Genomic DNA, 19,735 nt, shown 5'->3' with positions numbered 1-19,735 from the left:
AGAAATAGAGAGAATGAGAAGTTGGTTTGAACATTCGATAGAAATGGAGATAATGAGAAGTTGAAAAAAAAAATTGCAAAGAGACTTGAGTTTTATAACTTTATATGCATTTGGACAGATGAATTGGAAGTAAATTTGAAAAACAAGAAAAATCTAGTGATTGAAAGATAGTTTCGTGTTTTGAACTCAACACCCTAAAAGAAAAATGAAGCCAACATTTCTACTGCACTAACAAATGAATTATGATATTTCTTACTTTTTTTTTTTTTTTTTTTTGTATTTATATGTTAATTACATAATATAAATTTTTTTTAGGGGCCCTTCCGAAGTGGGGGCCCTAGGCAGGCGCTTACTTGGGCTACCCTTAAGGTCGGCCCTGCTCTAACTCTATTATCGTAAATAACTTATATAACACGAGTACATTGTTATTATTACACGTTTTTGTTATATTATTAACACATGATGCTACAGTTGCGACCGCAATGTACATGTACGAGTACAAGTCGTTTTCCAATCTCACTGACTCGCTGACTTGCTGAGTTGTGATGCAACAGTTTAGACCAATTCATCAGATAAAACCCAAAAAAGTACCATAAAAAAATCAGATGGTTTAAAGCAATCGAAGCCCACCACGGGCCTATGCCAACCGGAATCCAGGAAAACTTTTTTTGTTGTTTTTCGGAGTGGAATATTTCAAAGCGTCTAGGATTCAAGCGAGTACTTTACTTGTTATAAAATAAATAGAGGGATACAGAAAAATATGTTATTTTCTTCATTTGTATTATAATATGTGAAGTATCACTTGAATACTTGGTACTTGAAAAAATCTCTCATTAAATAGTGGTGGTTAGGGATGATTTTTGTTCGGCTCAAATCTGAAACAAGCATTCCAATACCAATTAAAAAAGTTACGAAATCAAATATTAGTTCCAATTTCGGAGTTTTAGATTATCAAAAATTTCGAAATCAATTTTAGGTTAGAGTTTTTGAAACATAATTCTAATCTCTTATATTTTGCCAGACTTTGAAATCTTCAAACTTTTGTAATGGCATTCAATATTTTTTCTCAATTTTTTGCAATATTTGTAAGCATTTATGTGTATATGACATAAAAGCATATAGACAAGATAAAAGAGTACGTATGATTATATTCCTTATTTATAATATATAATAGTATGATTAAATATACAAAATTCAAATAAAGTATAGCTAAATATAATAATAAACATGCTAAAATAAGAATATGTATGGGTTTATTTATAGTACTACATTTGAGGCCGAGCCTGATAGCATAGACTTGTAACTAAGTAGGACATTAAAGTGATTAATTGGTGATGGAGCCTGGGTCCAAGTGAGGCATGATGATTGAAATCTGTTTATCACCATATGTTGGTGAGATCACTCTAAGCATGCCATAAGCTATTCATGTTAGTAGGGCACCCCCCCCTCACTGTGAGCAGGTAGCAAACAAAAAAAAAAAAAAGTACTAAGTTTGATAAATTAAAGATCAAAATTTCAGAATTTTGAATCAGTAGGTACATTTCAATCACCATCCAAAATTTCAAAAATATTCGAACTCAAAATGGAAATAGATTGAAATTTCCAATTCAGCTTGCACCGTGGTGGTGAGTATCGGGCATAGGACAACTTTTACATGAAAATAGTAAGCTTGATTTTTTAATGTGTGACATGATGAATCTTTTCTTTTCCATCATAGGAACATAATATTAAAGGCATTATAAAGAATGAGCTGGCTTTTGGCTTGGCTCTCCTTCTTGAACATTATTTATTCAAACTTTCTTATGATGTTTCAATTCTCTTGTCATTTTCTTCCAATAATCAATTATAGCTCTCGTGTGTTTGGGAAAAGTATGATGCTTGGACAAAGACATTTCCTGGTAGCGCAGGGTTATCAACACATATCTTTTTACTTCCCGCATTTTTATATTAATTTTCATTTATTAATCTTCTTCAATCTATTTGATTTTATAATCGAAAATTGAAAGACGTATGTGAGAAGTAAAAATGAGTGTGCGAATAGCAGTACCCGTATGCCTAGTAACTTTTGAGTTCAATAGTATTTTCAAAACCAGTTAGAATATCGACTTGTTGAAAACGAAAGAAGCGTTTCCATTGTTAAATCCAAACATTAGACCTTATGGTGATAGTTTCTCTACACTTACTATTTGGATCCCTAAACTACTCGTGCTAAGATGAGTATACATTTAAGAATCATTTGAAAGTATTTTTGAAATGATTGAAAGTGTTTTTAGGTTCTAAAAGCACTAAAAGCACTCCCTACAAGAAGCACTAGTTATACGTTTTTTATAGAAAACACTTATAATAATTTTCCAGGATTTACTTGTATATTTTTGTACCACAATTGTATACCATCTTAGATGACATCTGATGTGGATAGCCACATTATCTAAATTAATTAGCATTAATTTCAAAATGTTAATCAATAATTAATAAAAAGATTGTTAATTAAATGATGATTGTCGTATACCAGGAGTCTCATTCTTTTACCTAAGATTATTTAAGTGTTTTAATTAATAAAAAGATTGAAATTAAATGATATAGCTTATCTAACTCATCTGCCACCTAAGATGGTAAAAAAATGTGATATAAAATTATTTGCTTTACTCTTTTATTAATGATTGGTTCCAAAAACATTTTCACAAAAAGCATTTTTAACCATTTTAAAAACAGTTCCAAATAAACACTAAATAAGAGAGTAAACTGCTGAAATCTACCTTAAACTTGTCCTGGACTTTCGATTTTCCCTCTGAAAAACTAATTTTTTTTAACCAATTTCCCTTGATATTGTCCACATTTCATCCAAAATAAAGTTATGTGCAGAACATGTGAATGCCTTCACTCAACAGAAAATTGGATTAAATATGAAGAAAATAAACAATAGGAAGAAAATGGCTAAAAAAATTAGTTTGAGTCCTTAATTTTCTTAAAAAAAAGGATTAAGGGTGAAAATCGAAAGTTGAGTAAGATACGTAGAATCATATGAAAACTAATGTTCACATTTCAAATATGCCACACGAATGCTGGCATTTCAGAGCAGAGCTTTTCGTGCTCCACTCATAAACTCCAGACTCCGGTGCAGGAGCGCCGGCGTGCATAACGCACTCCCGGACTCTGAGATAGTCACCGGTGACTTGGAACTGTGCCGAGAAAGAGCTAAGAAATCTAAAAGTTTTGGTAAAATGAAATGACAAATAAGAAATAAGCCAATCTGAATACAAGATAAGAGCAGTTACCTTCTAAGGGAGGGAGGATGGTTCCATTACAACACAGCCAACCCTAATATGCTCTCGGACTTGCACGGGAGATCACCATATTGGCGGATACACGAGCACGAGAGATAATAATAATACTATACTACAAATGATTTCGACTTTGAACATCTAAGGCCAAATCTTTCAGTTACAATATTTAGCTGAGGGTTATTGTACATTGATCGGATGAACTAAGCAACTCCCAAACAACTTCTTCCATTCACCGGTCCTAGCTCCATAGGTTTCTTTCGACGTTGACATACTAAAAAAAATGACTATCTCATCTACATACCTCTCCGCCTCATGTCGCTACCTTGTTGCAAATCTCGCACCAAGGTTGTTGCTGCGTAAATACACCTAGGAGAACTCTGGCCGCAGCTTTCTCCATGGGAATAACGCACAAAATTTATAAATTTTACAATCGTACACCTCGGCTTCCTTGCAAATCACACCTGTGCTATCCAGCAGGGGAGGAAGCCTCCAATCACAAATCATCCGCATCATCTTTCATTATTGAGTTTGGACCGTCGTCAAAACCTGAACCAGGGGCTAGCTCATTTAGGTCGAGGAAACGTCTTTTCTGCACACCTTCGACTTCATCTTCCCCTGGGCTATTTGGTTTTTCAGGTGGCTGGTTTTGCTCTTTCTCAACTGTTGTCTCAGGGTAATTTTCAACTGCCTGACCAACTTTCATTTCTTGGTCCTCAATATTACCATCTGAATCATGACTTTCCATTGAATAATCCCCGTTTTCACTGGCATCATAATGTCCATCCGATGCATTTGATTTCTCAGGTTTCATAGGCTCCGGTTCCGACTCTGAGAACTCATATTGTCGATAATCAATACGATTTCTGGTGGCCCTCTTACTGCGTCTCAAACCTGACTGGAGCTCATCAACAGACCTCAATTTAGCTTCCCTCCTAGTACGGCCTGGCAACTTCTTAAATTTTTGGGGTTCATCACTATCCTCACTGGCACTTGCGGAATCTTCCATTTCCTCTTCTTCCTCTTCTTCAGCATTTTCTTCCTCAAAATGATACTCCTCATCTCCTTCAGAGCTACTAGAAAACTTTCTTCTCTCTTTACGTTTCTTCAAGTATTCCTCATCGTATACAGCCTCACCAACTATGTCATCATCACTGTCAAAGTCTGCATCATTATCTGAAACTGCTTCAACAAAGTCTTTCGCAGAATACCGTTGGGGCCTCTGTCTTCGCCGATTGCTACATGTAATAAGTAAAAATCAATCTATAAAAAAGTTCAAGGATTTAAAGAATACTGAAGACAAACATTTTAATAAGAAAAAGAAGAAACTTGCTCACCTTCGATCCAATTGTTCAGACTTGTTATCTTCTTCGCCATCATCATCATCATCATCATAATCAGGTGATTTAGGCGATGCAGCACTAAATCCTACATGTTCATAGGAATTTGTAGTAGCACTCCATTTACCATTACTAGAAGCTTCAGGTCTCCCAACTAGCTCTCGTTTCTGTAAAGGATCCGGAGATGGCTGCTTCTTTCTGACACAGAAGAACAATAAAAATAAGTCAAAAGTCCTATATATTGGTATTAAAAGGTGTGTGTGTGTGTGTGTGTGAGAGTGAGAGAGAGAGAGAGAGAGAGAGAGAGAGAGCATGAAACCCATACTTAGTTACTTTGATTGCCTCATTGATGGACCGGTCATAATCATCTGCAAAATTATTTGACAAAACAATCAGATTCCATATACCCATTGACACATGGGAATAACAGTAAGTGTAAACATCCTGCCCTGATGTGGCCATCCTTGAATTCCCAGAGTTGCTATTAAAATCTAGAGCATTCAGGTAAAACTCAAATATAAAAGTCATGGGATATTTCTCAAGAGTAAGGCAGAGATATTGCTCAAGAGTAACCATGGAATATTGCTCAAGCAATCAATTAGGAATTTGTATCACTAGACCACATTTGATAATACGTTAAACTGATCAGTTGATCTCAATCCATCACCAGTAATCCAGAAATACAACCACATAAGCCGGTGCCTCACCAACAGCCACATTTCTCTAATTATTATTTTAAACAATAACCGGCGTTGAGTTATTCAATATGCAACAGAATGACACCCAAGATCTCAATGGTTAAATCCTCTATTATGGTTAGTACAAGATTGGCTTTTAAGCAGAGCAACTGTTATTGGGAAAACGAAAACAAAGGTAGAAGTTTGTTTCCTTACCAAAAGTGTAGGTTACAGGTTTTCTGTCACGAAGAGAGCGCCCTGGACCAAGCCCATCCACAGTCAAAAAATTATCAAGGAGGAGAGCTTGTCTGTGTTGCTTCTTCATCTGCCTCTCTTTCCTCTGTGCAAGTAGAATTGTAAAAATAGTATATGCGATACAATTTTTCCTACAGAATCTCTATTTGAAAAATTATTCTTCATCCACATAGAAGACATAAACCTAAGAAGGTTGAAGGGTGGGTCAACCATCACTGTTGCATACCTTGTGAACCTTCTCAATCTCTGCAAGCATGTCTCCTTTCAACTTCTTCCCTAGAGAAGCCTCCGTTCTATTCTTACTCGAGAAAAGTTTCTCCTGCGACAGTAGATGCTTTTAGATTTGGAGCAGCAACAAATTCATCCAAAGTATTAATAATACACTTTTCTTGAATAAGTTATCTCCCATATACAAGATACAATCTGATAAATCTAATGCTGTTTCCTCAACATTATTTGTTTCATAATCTGTGCATATGCATCTGTTTCCTCAACATTATTGGTTTCAGAGGTTTCGGATCCCAGAAATACTTGAATACAAACCAAGTCAAAAGTTCAACCCTAAAAGTGTGCAAGGAAGTACTAATACACGGCACAAAAGCACATACAGATGGGCTGAGAAATTTAGTATCTTACAGAAACATCTTGGAATTCATCGAAATTGGTTGCTACTGTTTCCCACTGATATGACGCACTAGGAAGGACATGGGAACCTTTTCCTTTTACTTTCTTCATATCAACCTTCCTGATCTCCCGATATAACCGATAACCAATTATTGGATCATCTTCATACCTGCAGCAACCACAAACACCCAGTAAATAAACACTCAAACGCAACAATTCAATTTACATTTTACAAAAAAACCCTCCAAAAAGAGAGTTGTACTATATCTCTACAACAGTGGAAAGGATACTTGATGAACATTTCATATGAACCAAACAAAAGTAAACTAATATGGATATGATAAGAAACTTCATTATATTACCAGTAAGATATTCCTTGTGAATCACCTCCAACACGTTCTTTGCGAAATGCTGAAAGTTGAACTCCATGCTTCAGTGAGTTGTCAATATAGTTCCGAATATCTTCTTGCTGCAATACATCACTCAGATTTAATCCTTCTCATAAAGCAACAGAAGCATAGAAACATGATCCAGGAAGTAGGTAATACCAAATCAATTTTCTAGTTAAAAAAAAATGATTTCCTTGTCGTAATTCTAAGATTCAATTCTGAAAAAAAAGACTCAAGAATATTAAAAAAATACTATGTCAATGTAGAAACCGAACTATCATCTCGGTTTTCAGCTCATGTGAAGTCTTTGGTATTATCCAAGGACTTGATAGGGAATCTCCTGTCATCACCTATTAGAGGGGACACCTGCTCGGAAGCATGCATTGGGTCTCCAATAGATTTTTCATTTCAATTTTAAAGTAGTGGCTCTATATTAAGAGTTTGGACGAACAGACTATCATCTTGCTTAGGCAGTTGACCAAAAGGTTACTAAAAAAATATTCAACGGATTCTACGAATCTACATTAACTTTTACAGAAAGTCAATAACAAGTTTAAATCTTATTAACAATAACAATACCTCAACGCGGATATCACAAAGTGCTTTCAAGATGACCACACGAACCCCAGGCTCAAGTGTTTTATATGCCTCAATCTCCGCCCTATCAAATTAGCATCATGTGATATTTTTATAAATGAAAAAGATTCATATGTAAGAATAGACAAATACACATGACTGCTCACCCATGTGAAGCAACAATGGGTAGATCCCCCTCTGCAACCTGCAATTAGATATCCAAATTAATAAATATGATTCCGCAGAAATACAAAACAAGTTGGCACCAGCCAAAATATTGCCAAAAACAAGTTACCCAATGCCACCAGTCTCTCAACTTTCTGCATAAAACAGTGATCCAAGTATCACGTGTAAGTGCCATTCGCGTAATTGGAGGAATTGCCTGTAGAATAAACCAATTAAAATTCAGGGGCAAGCCAGTAGCAGTTGCATTGACAAACTATCAACAAAACATTAATTTTCCAGCAACATCAGCATTCCACGGGTTATATAAGATTATATTACAAGGAGACATTTTCTACTCCATTAGCAACAATATGACTTAAAGCATCCACATTTATGCAGTACAATGGAAAAACTTAAAATTCCAGACTTATTACGATTTTGAAACCCAAAAATTACCAAATAAATAGATTAAAGCATAAAAAATATCATCTGGCCAAGAGATCCTTCCTTTTCCAGAGTGTTGACATATTCTGAAAAGTTCAATTAAATCGTGAACAATAAGTAGACACTGAGTAATATATAATCAATAAACTTGTAACCATGACTACGATCCTCTACCACGACAGAAATAGCAGTGGCTATGCGCTAGTGTGAATAAGTAATTAAGTTCACGTATACACAGAAAAACAGATGAGAGAATTAAGGAGGCCTGAGTAACAAAGAATTAATAGCAAAGATGGTCTTAGATTTTTTTTTTTTTTTTGGGGGGGTGGGGGGGGGGGGGGTTGGGGTTTGTGGGGGGGGGGGGGGGGGGGAAGAAAGAGGATCCACATAATCAACTTTACCCATTGGGGTAATGGTTTTGATTAACTTAAGCCAACTTGTCTAACCACATTATTCTTTGGCAAAGGATTGACTACAACATTAGTTCTCGCATAGGACATGTCTTCTGCAGATTTTAGACAAGACTCAAACAAAAATTATGCCATAAAAGACTAAAAGTTTAGTCATTCGAGATTATATGACATGATACATGTCACTTGCATTAATATTTTCACAGAATATTTAACAACAGCTGATACAAACCACTCCAATCACACCATAAGTGTGTTGCCTAAAAGAAAACTCCAAACTCTTCTTTTATATGGATTTCTTTGAGCTTTAAAGAGTTGTTTGAAATGAAAAGGACTCGAGTGTTAAGGTGTTTCATGAATTGAGGTTGCTGTTAACACTTAGAAAACCGCCCCTTCGGGGACATCCAATAACAGATGGAAGATCCATAAAACAATTTTAATAGCAGAAATAATCACCTCCTAGAAAGCAGCTGACTTCATTCCTACCTACATTTTAAAGGGGACCTAAAGCTTATGTACAGACTAAGTTTTCCACTAAGAAACAAGCTATGAAAACTCTAAATGGGACTGCTAAGCGAATTTAACTTTCCGAAGAAATGCTTCCAAACTTTAAGCAATAACAACTAAAAATTTAAAAGCTTTATACTAAATATGAACTAATGAAAACTAACAATGCACAAAGTTACAAGCCTTTTCGACCAACCTTCAACAATGGAATGTGAATGTCACTCAAAGTATCGTTTGGTGTGATCAAAGCCGTCTCCAACTCCTCCACCGAGAACTCAGCCGAAATATTCAGCAGCGGCCGAAAAGCCTGAGAAGCACACAACAAAACGAAAAACACATAAGCCCTCAAACACCATGAAACCAACCACAAAACCCTAAAACGGAAAAAAAATCGAAGCTTTCGAGAGCTCACGTGCAAGAAATTGAGTAGGGAAGCCAATTCCCACATGGAGCGGAGGGTCCAGCGCGGCAATTGCGAGGGCGGGGGAGGTCCCACCAGCGGCGTCACAATCTTGCTGGCGCTGCTGCATTGCGGCGACGACGACTCGTCGTCTCTCTGCTGCAGCTGCTGCTGTTCCTTTTTGTTGACGGCTCGCCGTTTCTCGGCGGGTTGGTTCTGCTGCTGCTGGAACTGCTGCTGTATCCGAGCGGCGGCGCGTATGGTGCAGGCGCGGGAGGGGCGGTTGCTCCTGGACAGGGGAGGCGTGGGGGCCGGGGCTGATGTCGCTTTTTCGTTCTGAGGGGGCTGTTCTTGCTGTAGGGGCTCCGGTGAGGATCGGACGGCTGGGATCGGAGGAAGGGAAGATTCCAGAGACATGGTTTTGGGGAGATCGAAGAAAGAAAGTGGGTTTAGGATGAGATTACATGTAGAGGATCAGCAACATTGGGGGTTAGGGTTTGTGGGTTAATTTCGTTTTTGGTTTTTTAGAGTGAGAAACACAGAGGACAGAGAAAGGGAGGAGAGAGAAGAAGAAGGGCATGGAGGAGGAGAAGGGACCAAAAGCTCCAAACCACCATTCACATACCACTCAGGGGTTTATTATTTTCTGGTTAATATTGGTATTATTATTAATTTTGGGATAATTGGTTAATTAATTCATTTAAATATTTGTGCTTTGGATATTAGGGCTGCAGTGGAGATATAAGAGATTATATAAAAAGGATAAAATTACACAAATTTAATTTAATTTAAGATTTTATAAATAAATGTGAATCTGATCAGTTGTATCTATCTTTTTACACTTTTGTTTAATTGTTTTATTAAAGTAATTTAGAATGAAATATCTTCTTTTAGATTAAATAATAAAGTAATGCGATGGTTCATCAGTTTATTCCCATTTTTTGTTTTTTGTTTTTTTTTAGGTTTTGTTTTTGCAAGAAACACTATAAATATGGGCAATTTTTTATGCACTAAGAACACTGCCACTTAGTGTTTTTGTTCAACTAAAATTTTCATACATGTATTTTTTAAATTTTAATATGTGCTGGAAATATGACTTATGAATCTTGTCGTCCATTGGTGTATAAGCCATCGTATAACATATGAAATGATACATTACATGACAAGTATTCCCAATACACGTAAAAGTTCTCCGGAAATAAAGATAAAATCTCCCATTTTAACACTTAAAACATACAATTACAAAGAAAAGTTCTGAAATTTCTTTTGCACAAAACAATGAAACATCCACCCCATCACATGGTACCAAAAGTCTACAAAATACTAGACAAAACTGAGGAGAAGCAACACTAGAGAAGAAAACATGAGCACTGCATTCTTAGATGGGTGGCTTAACCAGCAAGCATGAGATTTAGGCAAACCACCGGCGGTCGCATTCTCCTTTGAGCATGTGTAACCACACCGGCTAGGCCGAACAACTCTGTAAACGCCACTGCTGGCTAGAACGAAGATGTCCTTGCGGTTGTCCTCCCCGAATGAGAAAATGTAGCCTAGTGCTGGAAGACTACTGTCCGGGACAGAGCTGCAAGCTATCGGAGAGTCACGCGCACAGCTGAAAGGGATTTTGCTCGAGCTGAAGTTCCCGCTGTTTTCTGGATCTTCGGAACCTGCCCATATTGCACCAGCGTACAAATCTCCATACACATACCTGAAGATCAAAATTTTATCAAGATCAATAGTTCAATAGTACTGGTGCAAAAATGTGTAGTCCAAGAAAATTCTTCAGTTCTCTAGCTTGGTCAAGTTTCGAGAGGAGAAAGAACAATTTTCGGTTACCTTCCATACATGCAGGGATCAGTCTCAGACCGATAGATATAGCCCCCGGTTATAGATGCCGAACCTTCTTTCTTGTTCACTTCAGAATGGTTGTACCCCATGATGGGAAAAATTGTGTCTGTAGGTTTTGTGGATGTGTTTCCAGCAAGTGACTTTGGAGGAGTGAAATCGTACGGGCCTTCGTAGAAATGCCAGCCGTAGTTTCCACCCTTGGTGATCACATCCACCTCTTCATACAGATTCTGTTAGATAAGCAAATCAGTATCAAGAGGACGTAATGTCATGGGGAGGAAAGAGAGTATTTCTCTTTAGTTCATGTCGAAAAACGGAACATTTCAAGGACTTGGGGGTCTTCTGGCAGACAGGAATTGCATGCAAAAAACTTACATGTGAAAAATTAAATTTATACCTCCCCGACGTCTGCGCATATAAAGTAGGAACCTTTCTGAATCGAAACTGCAGCGCCACGGATTTCTTAGTCCTACAGCCCAAATTTCCGGCCTCAGTTCTGGATCTTCAGCGAATGGATTGTCTTTGGGAATGGAGTAGTTTCCCCATAGAACAAGTTTATCAATTTCTGCTGCACCTGAAAATACATTGCAAGGTTATCAAATGTGCAATAGGTTACAGTTTGATTTTGGTAACAGAGATGCTGATACTCACTTGGTACGTTATCAACATCGAGCCTCATAATCTTTCCGAGCAAAGACTTCTTGTTTTGAGAGAAATTGTATGGATCTCCTACACCGCCTCCATCTCCCATCATGAAGTATAAGTACCCATCTTCCGGTCCAAAGAGTATCTGTCCTCCATGCTGAGATGTGAAAGGAAGGCCCATGGTAAATATCCTCCTTACTTCCGATGGTTTGGCACTCGTTGCCTGGCAGTAGAATCCATTGGGAGGAGCATTGTGGTCAGTTTTCACGAGAAAAAAAAAAAAAAAAAAAAAAAAAAAAGCACCACAGGAAGTATGAAAACTTAAAGCAATCAGCGAGTTAAAGTAACCGAAATTGATAAAAGAGTGTATGTAGAGGTGTACCAAGGAAGGCTGGGATGCTGTACCATTAGCAGTATATTCTGCGATAACAGTTTGGTACTGGCATGGCTGAGCACCATTTTCCGAAACTAGCTTCGATGGATCACAATCGACATCTGAATTACACGAACATCTTCCAGTGCATCCTGGCCACTTAACCTTATCACAGTTGAACGAAGCAAAAAACCGGCCATTTTGAGCAAAATTGGGATGAAACGCCATCCCCATCATTCCAAATGCAGTATCGAAATGAACCTCATCGGTTAGATCCATAAAGGGACTTGACTCACCAAGCTCCATTACTCCTCCTGATCCCTCTTCAGGAATTGTTGCCAGCCAAATTTTGCCTTGCTGGTTCGAGAAAAATGCGCGGTTGGAGCCATCCGGATGAGCAACCATGTTAAGGTAAGATCCATTTCCAATTTTCTCAAGGCACAAACCATGTGGGGGGATGGGAGTGCTCAAATCATTTAGTGTGACCGGTTCGCCATTGAAACATACTGATTCGTCACTCGAGGTTCCACCAAATGCGCTGCAGAAATCGGATTTTGATTGCCAAAGTTCAGTTAGATCATTAGCATTGTTCTTGGCAGGCACTCCACCTTGTAATGAAGGGGCAAAGGGGGAGTTCAAAATAGACACGTTTTGGCATGTGTCCCATACGTTAGAGCAAAAATTGGTCACTGCTTCTTTAGACTGGGATGAATTTGATGAAACAGTTGAGTTGCAAAGAACCGGAACAAGGCGAGGCACAGAATCAACGGTAAAAAGCTCACCCGAAAATGGATCACACCTCTAAAAACCATGACAGAAAAGAAATCAGGAATTGAAGGTTTTTATGCATCATGGTCTCACTATAAGTACAGAATTTTAAAATTGGAAACGTTGTATTTTTTTGATACAACCAATACTTGGATAAACGCTCCTACTCACTTGAGCTACAAACCTCTTGCGGAAACATAGAAAAGGGAAAGAAAAGGACTTACTGCACAAAGTACTGATTTCAAAAGGGAAGCACAGTCAGAATTGGAGATGTTCATGGTTTGGAATTGCTTCTGGATTATTGAATCTTCAGTGGAGTTGCAGCAAGCAGTTTCATTGTAAGGACAAAACTTGAGTGGATCACTCAGAGTAGAAGGTGCCCCTGCAATCAACTAAACCATTTTAATACGAGCGATATTTTTCTTTGAACTAATCTAAACCGCTGGGAAGAGGATTCGAATGTAAAGCAGCAAACTTTGCAATACAAAATTAACAAAAAGGAAGTATAGAGAAAAACCCACTTGAATCAATACATAAAGGATGTGACGCTGAAGGATTGAACAGCAGCAGCAAGCTGCAAAGGAGAATGCCAATGGCAAGAACTCTACCCATCCCCACACCAGAAGAAAGAGAGAGAGAGAGAGAGAGAGAGAGAGAGAGAGTAAGAGAGGGGAGAGAGAAAAAGATTTAATGATTGTTTTCCTGTCCCTCCTGTATAAATTCTCTTCCTTTTAATCTACTTTAAGAGAATCCGATTAGCCACACTGTTGCTTTCATTGACTTAGAGAAATTCAAATTAAAAGTTCACTGAATTATCAACATTCTGCAAATCCAGTCACCCCCATCTTCTCCTGGTATGCTTCTCCATTATTAGCACATCGACATGTTCCTCTCTCTCTCTCTCTCTCTCCCCCCCCCCCCCCTAAAGACCAAAATTTTAATATTCAGCTTCCAAAAGGGAGATCATTTTAAATCTCTCTCCCTCCTTACTAAAACCAAACTCTCTCTCTCTCTCTCTCAGCTGCAGAAATGGATTTGTTTTCAATATATGTCCGACTGTCCCTCTCTCTTTTCACAGCCCTTTTAACAAATTCTCATTTGTCAACTCATCGATTCAAAGAATGAAGCTTTACGAACAACTTGCCATTTTTAGATGTTGGGGGTTGACTTTTGTGCTGAATTGTTTATCTAAATGGATTTGTTTTCAATATCTGTCCGACTGTCCCTCTCTCTTTTCACAGCCCTTTTAACAAATTCTCATTTGTCAACTCATCGATTCAAAGAATGAAGCTTTACGAACAACTTGCCATTTTTAGATGTTGGGGGTTGACTTTTGTGCTGAATAGTTTATCTGAATTGATGAGGGTTGTCGGTAAGATAGATAAATCAGATGCCCACTTGTTCTGTTGTTTGCATAGAAAATTGGACAGATTACAAGAACCATATATTAGCACGACCAAAGGTAGCTGAAACTCTTCTCCCAAAACGCGGGAAATTAATCGCCGAAACAGTGTTTTTTTTTTTGAATATATTGATATTTTTACATTAAGGAAATGGGGAGTTCGGTTAAGCCAGACAATGATCAACCTAATTTGGTATCGATTTCTTCATCCATGAGATTCAAACTTAAGACCTTTTACTTCCAAACGAAAATGAATACTACCAGACAGTAGTACTAGTTGACTTTGAGAAAACAGTTTTTACTTTTAACTTTTACTTTTTGTTCCTGTTTTCTGGTAAAAGTCAACCCTGAAGCTTTCCGTTTGTTGTTGATGCTGGCAACAACAACATCTAATCTTACTCAGCAACACTCTGTCTTTAATTGTCAGTTTTTGACTTTTTTCACTAACGTGTTTTTCCTGTTCGTCAGCTAAAGTCAACGACAACGTTGTTCAGAAACTAAGAAATGTTAGCGCATGTACTTAAACCAAAGTCGTTTTCCTACGACTTATAAACATCCCGTGTCATCGATAAATTGGCACTAGGGCCGGTTGCTCGACACGGGCAAAACATTTGCCGACCGGCCTTTGTGATACTTTGCTAGCCTTGATCTATTTTGTGACATGGTTGCTCGACCGGCCTTCATGATACTTTACTAACTTTGATCTATTTTGTGACATGGTTGCATAATTAGTTTTTTTATGGAAGAATCGAGAATTAAAACCTAAGATCTAACCCTATTGACATGTGTAAGGTGATCGGACAACAAAGACTAGAACTCGTTGGCACCAACTGCCACCACTAGTCGACCTACTGCCATGTCAAGAGACACAACGTCTTGTTGAGAGAACGACACATATAGAACTAGTTACAAACTTTTAAACAGAAACAAAGATCGATAAACAGCACTAAAGCGTACTCTATATACAACTTACTGTCGTTTTAGTCACCGAAAACTAGAGTTTCTTCAGTTCGTTTACATCCCCTGTTTACTTCGGTGTTGAAACTTTGGTAAACGTGCGTTGCAAGTTTCAATTGTTAGGTTTATTTTTAGTCTTTGGGTTTCCTCAAACAACATATTGAAGAGTGAAGAAAAGTATTGGAAGCAGCAGTCCTGAGTTTTTACATTGCATAAAAGCAGCCATAAGTAAAGGTCACTAGGGTTTTACCGTTTTTCCCGGATCTCAAGCAGACAAAGGCAATACCAGGTTGCTTAACAAGATGAAGTTGTGTCTGCTTCAGCACGACAAGAAGTCCGTAGTTCGCGCAATTGTAAAATGCATTTGGATTCAAAAACAGGGATATGGGGAAAAACTGCTCCGCAATTGCTTTGATAGTAAGAATCTTCTTTTAACCTCTTACGCTGCGAAGAAGAGCAAGCAACGCTTACCCCTTCATAAGAACGAGCAGTGCGAAATTATTTTAAATAAAAGATTGCTACAAATTGTACATCCTGAATTTCTAACCCATTACACCCATCTCAACATCTGATATTGTTTTGAATTCACCGTGAAACGATGCATCAGGAAACTAAGTTGATGCCAACGGCAAGAAAAAGGAATACCACCGGTCTCCATCTCGACTTCAATGGCCTGTGCATTTGTGTTTCCTTTGGCTACACGCATGCCATCCTTTTTCGATGTTCTTTCTCTTTCTTCGTTTCTATCTTGGTGCTGACTAACCAGCTGGATGTCTACCTTCAAGTGCTCCGAGCACCTTCATGTCCTCCAGGAAAGCCATATAAGAGTCATCTAAGCTCTTGCCTTTTGGTGCTGACGACGAGTTTGCTGACTCTGGTTTAACAGGAGGAGTTGCTGACTGGGTAGGTGCTGCTGTGGTTGGGAGTGAAGGTTTTGCTTTTGCTTTTGGGGCGGCCATCTCTCTCCTTACCCGAACAGATGCAGGAACCTAAATCCAGAACCAAGAAACAGGCTGGGGTCATGGAAGGAAATTGGCATCTTGCAATATTATAGAAACAAAATTATTAGATAACATGAAACAAGTGCTAACCCAATACCAATGTCTCATAAATCTACCGATTTTGTTGGCACTGACGAAGCTTGTCTATAAAATTTGATAGAAGTTTAAACTTACCACCTCTAATTATAACAACAATAAACCTCTAACCCACCACGGCCATCTCACCACTCCAATAATCTTCCTTTAAAAGGTTAAAATTTTAAAGCAGAAATTAGACACTACATTGCTTATCAAGTTAGGTGTTACTTGTAAAAACATGCAAAGCAATAGAGACTTGCGTTGCATCTTACTGACAGCGAAAGAGAATAAACTCACCATGGACGTAAGTTCTGGAGTGTGCTGAGCCAGAGGCCTCTTAACAACAGTAGATGCTGCAGATTTAACATATGAAGGCTTCTGATGGGCAGCCACTCGAGCAGCATAATCATCTTCTTGATAAGTAGGAGGGGGGCCCAGGTGGAAGTGGTGGTCTCATCATTGGGGGAGGTCCAGGGGGAGGACCGTATGGGGGCCTGGGGATCATTGGGACCATCATTCCCGGGGGACCTGGTCGAGTGGGAAGTCCAGGAGTGGACAATGGTGGCCGCATATCTGGTGGAGGTGGGGGTGGAGGAAAATGTGAGATACCTGGGGGCAATACATCAGGATGTAAATTTGGAATAAGGGTGGGTCCAGGAACTGGAGGTTGTTGTCTTGGAGGAGGAGGAGGAGGTGGTGGAACCTTGGTTCCAATAATTCTTATTCCTTTTAAAATATAAGATTATCTCTTAGATAATCTTATAAGATTATTCACTGTACAAGGGTTTAAAGCAGATTATCTCTTAGATGCTACATTTATAAGTTTAAAACTATCTACTTTATAAAACCCATGTTATTTCGGCAATTTATAGAAGCAACAAGGACAACCACATAAGGAAAAAAATACACGAAGGTGCATCTGCATGGTGGATGAACAGAGTGGCTTCTGAATATCCTAATTTTCTGGCAGGGGAAATTTTTAGCTAGACAGGATACTGATTTTGAAATAAAGCTATCCACAAACTTTACCTATTATTTGAGATGGAGTTAATATTAAAATCATGAGCGTGGGCATACACCTTTCGGCATCTTGTATGAGCAATGTCTTCAATGTCAGCAACCTAGTCACATAAACAAGTTATAAATAGTAAATTTGAACACTCTGCAAAACTGATTCTAACAAGTTACAACACAAGAGCTATGCCAACAGATAAAAACAAACTTTACTAAAACGCACGGGTATTAACCTTCGTATGCATGTCTTCAGAAGATGACATGTTTTTAGCCATCTTCTCTATCCATTCCTGACGACAGCCATTAGGAAAAGGTGGTTTATCTTCTCTGCCGATGAAACTCCTTTCCGCCAGAAGCAGATTATCCGAACATGCCAGCGGATAAGGGTTCATTTCTTTTACTTTCTTCCCCTTCGATTCCTTAACCTGTTCCCAGAAACAAGAAAACGAACAAGTCAAAAGTGGACAAGCAATATTAAAAGAGCTGTGATATTCCTCTAATTCGGTTGTGATAATTTCTTTTTGTTGGACGATAAAACACGTAAAGTGGCATTCTTTTCAACACAAACTGCTCTATCTTTGTTTCTTCACTGTTGTTTTGTCATGTATGATCACCTGGCACATTATTTTCTCTGATTTTTAGTTTTCTGATGCATCTTTTCCTTCAAGAACACAACTCCATTGGCTAGCAGAAAGTGTCCACCACTTTAAGTAAAATTGATTTAATTAGAAAAGTTCATACCTTCCACAGTTTTATCGTCTTGTCATTTGTTGAAAGCATGAACTGGGATCCACTAGATGTTGCACACCATCTTACTTTGTTGACCTTCTCTTCAATCTCCCCACTCTTTAAGTAGTCAAACTGAGTAAAACGTAATAGCACGATAACGTAATCATCCCCATTGCACAAATACAAGTGACAGAAGAAGACACATGCACCGGTATTACCCAATTTAGTATCCGCACGTATCATACATGGTACATCATTAAATACAAGATTTTAAAACATACCTCAGGTTCACGACTCTGAAACTCAGTCTTAAACTGAAATTCAGGATGCTGGGTGGACGTGAAATCCAACTGCTCCAATTCATGTCGAGAATGTTGCTGATTTAAAGTCTATGAAGCCAATTAACAATTAACGGTAAAAAGAAGGTAAACCCAATTTCATCCAACATTAGATGCCAGCCTAACAAGGAAGATAGCCCGAAGTGAATTCAAAAGTTTTCATATTTGAAAAATATCCATTTAAAATTTCCTGAACGATATAAAAGCGTGTTGGCAGTTCTCACATGTTTCCCATCCTTCCTCTCGAATATCAATCTCCAATGGCAAGGAAATCACCACTCCTGTCGAATCCAATTGCGAATGTCATATCACCTACATGAAAAAGCATCACTTCTGAGTTCATTTCTTTACTTCTCTATGTAATCAACGCAACAAAAATATATTTGAAACAAAATGAACCCAAGTTCTTCATCTGGTTCCGAAAAGAATGAATCTTTGGAAAATTAAAACCGAAATCTACATTCCCATTTAAACCAAGAAATCAACATACTAAAACCATATTTTAAAAGTAATTTATACATCTTCCCAGCTCAAAAGAAGCAACAAAGTAAAATTATCGCAATTGATCTCCATTTTCCCGAACTTTCTCAGTAACCAAACACAGCATATAAGCAAGCAGAAAAACTGAATATTTCAATCAAAAACACAACATACATACATACATACATACACATACATATATACAGAGAGAGAGAGAGAGAGAGAGTATAACCAGTGCCCCTATTTTTTTTGAAAAATGGGGATCCATCCCCTTAGGAGCAACTCCACCGTTGCAAGGGCTCTCTCAGACTATTTAATCCACTTAGTGAACAGTAACTGCTCTTAATAACAGTAACTGTCTTTTACATCTCTCCACCCTTACACTGAATAGTCCTAACAATAAACAATAAAATATTAGTATTTTATTTATTTATAATTAATATTATATTATTAATTTATCTCCGCATCCTCCTCATTCTTCCTTCTTCTCTGCAGATTTGGTTCTACTTCTTCTTCAATTCTTCTTCATTTCCTTCTTCCTTCTTTGTTTGTTTATCGGAAAACTTCTTCTTCAATTATGCATTTTTTGCATCTTCTCCAACAACCATCTTCGAGGAAGTCACTATGCCGGCTTCAGGAAAGCACGACACCGACTCCGAGAAAGCCCACGATGCCAAGTTAGTCTTTAAAGAAGACGGATCCAGATGCTCTAGTGGGTTTGGGTCCGGAGAGGATCATCTCCCCAGCTTCCAAGGACGACAGAGGTCGAGTAGTTGTAAGATTGAGGCCCAGAAATGCAGAGGAGATGATGGCCGACGTCGGCCAAACATCAACCTTGCGTCACGTTGCCTTTAGGCTCTCGGGCTGGCAACTCGGGCCTACTCGGGCTCCCTCGCCAGCACACGCTGGGCTTGCTTGCTCAGGCTCTCTGCCACTGTTCGCAGACCTGTCCCTCGGGCTCTAGCACACGCTGGAGATACTCTAAAGGCTTCCTATATAGATATATATATATATATATGCATAAATATATATAT

At 38.3% G+C, this 19,735-nt stretch overlaps 3 protein-coding genes across 6 annotated transcripts; all 3 read right to left on the bottom strand.

Moving 5' to 3' along the window:
* Positions 1–3,211: 3,211 nt before the first annotated feature.
* LOC137712636 (DDT domain-containing protein DDR4) lies at positions 3,212–9,713 on the bottom strand. The gene is made up of 12 exons (XM_068451749.2): positions 9,081–9,713; positions 8,865–8,975; positions 7,438–7,524; positions 7,310–7,347; positions 7,146–7,227; positions 6,540–6,646; positions 6,190–6,346; positions 5,780–5,872; positions 5,515–5,638; positions 4,947–4,989; positions 4,619–4,819; positions 3,212–4,519 (listed from the first exon to the last, which is right to left on the bottom strand). The coding sequence occupies exons 1-12, from the start codon at positions 9,483–9,485 to the stop codon at positions 3,778–3,780; spliced, it is 2,190 nt and encodes a 729-aa protein (XP_068307850.1). The 5' UTR covers positions 9,486–9,713; the 3' UTR covers positions 3,212–3,777.
* A 471-nt stretch (positions 9,714–10,184) lies between these two features.
* On the bottom strand, positions 10,185–13,373 carry LOC137711996 (HIPL1 protein-like). Its single transcript, XM_068451151.2, is given in 8 exon segments — positions 10,185–10,776; positions 10,905–11,146; positions 11,314–11,344; positions 11,346–11,490; positions 11,568–11,784; positions 11,944–12,735; positions 12,927–13,084; positions 13,224–13,373. Coding segments are annotated over 8 exon segments (2,061 nt in total). The 5' UTR covers positions 13,315–13,373; the 3' UTR covers positions 10,185–10,391.
* Positions 13,374–17,024: 3,651 nt separating this feature from the next.
* On the bottom strand, positions 17,025–19,023 carry LOC137711927 (serine/threonine protein phosphatase 2A 55 kDa regulatory subunit B alpha isoform-like). 4 transcript variants are annotated; one of them, XM_088683787.1, is made up of 6 exons: positions 18,934–19,023; positions 18,446–18,533; positions 18,165–18,272; positions 17,896–18,015; positions 17,388–17,579; positions 17,025–17,261 (listed from the first exon to the last, which is right to left on the bottom strand). In XM_088683787.1, exons 4-6 carry the CDS (start codon positions 17,932–17,934, stop codon positions 17,166–17,168), a joined length of 327 nt encoding a protein of 108 aa, XP_088539913.1. In that variant the 5' UTR covers positions 17,935–18,015; positions 18,165–18,272; positions 18,446–18,533; positions 18,934–19,023; the 3' UTR covers positions 17,025–17,165. The 4 variants fall into 4 exon arrangements, with proteins under 4 accessions (XP_088539913.1, XP_068307183.1, XP_088539912.1 ...); XM_068451082.2 differs by lacking the exon at positions 18,934–19,023 and having other exon boundaries at positions 18,446–18,584; XM_088683786.1 differs by lacking the exons at positions 18,165–18,272; positions 18,446–18,533; positions 18,934–19,023 and having other exon boundaries at positions 17,896–18,158.
* Positions 19,024–19,735: the final 712 nt, after the last annotated feature.

The sequence above is a fragment of the Pyrus communis genome, chromosome 14 (assembly GCF_041283825.1).
Source record: "Pyrus communis isolate YQ-2024b chromosome 14, ASM4128382v1, whole genome shotgun sequence".
Lineage (NCBI taxonomy): Eukaryota > Viridiplantae > Streptophyta > Magnoliopsida > Rosales > Rosaceae > Pyrus > Pyrus communis.
The sequence above is the reverse complement of the archived record's forward strand: the minus strand, read 5'-3'. Positions and strand labels throughout refer to the sequence as shown.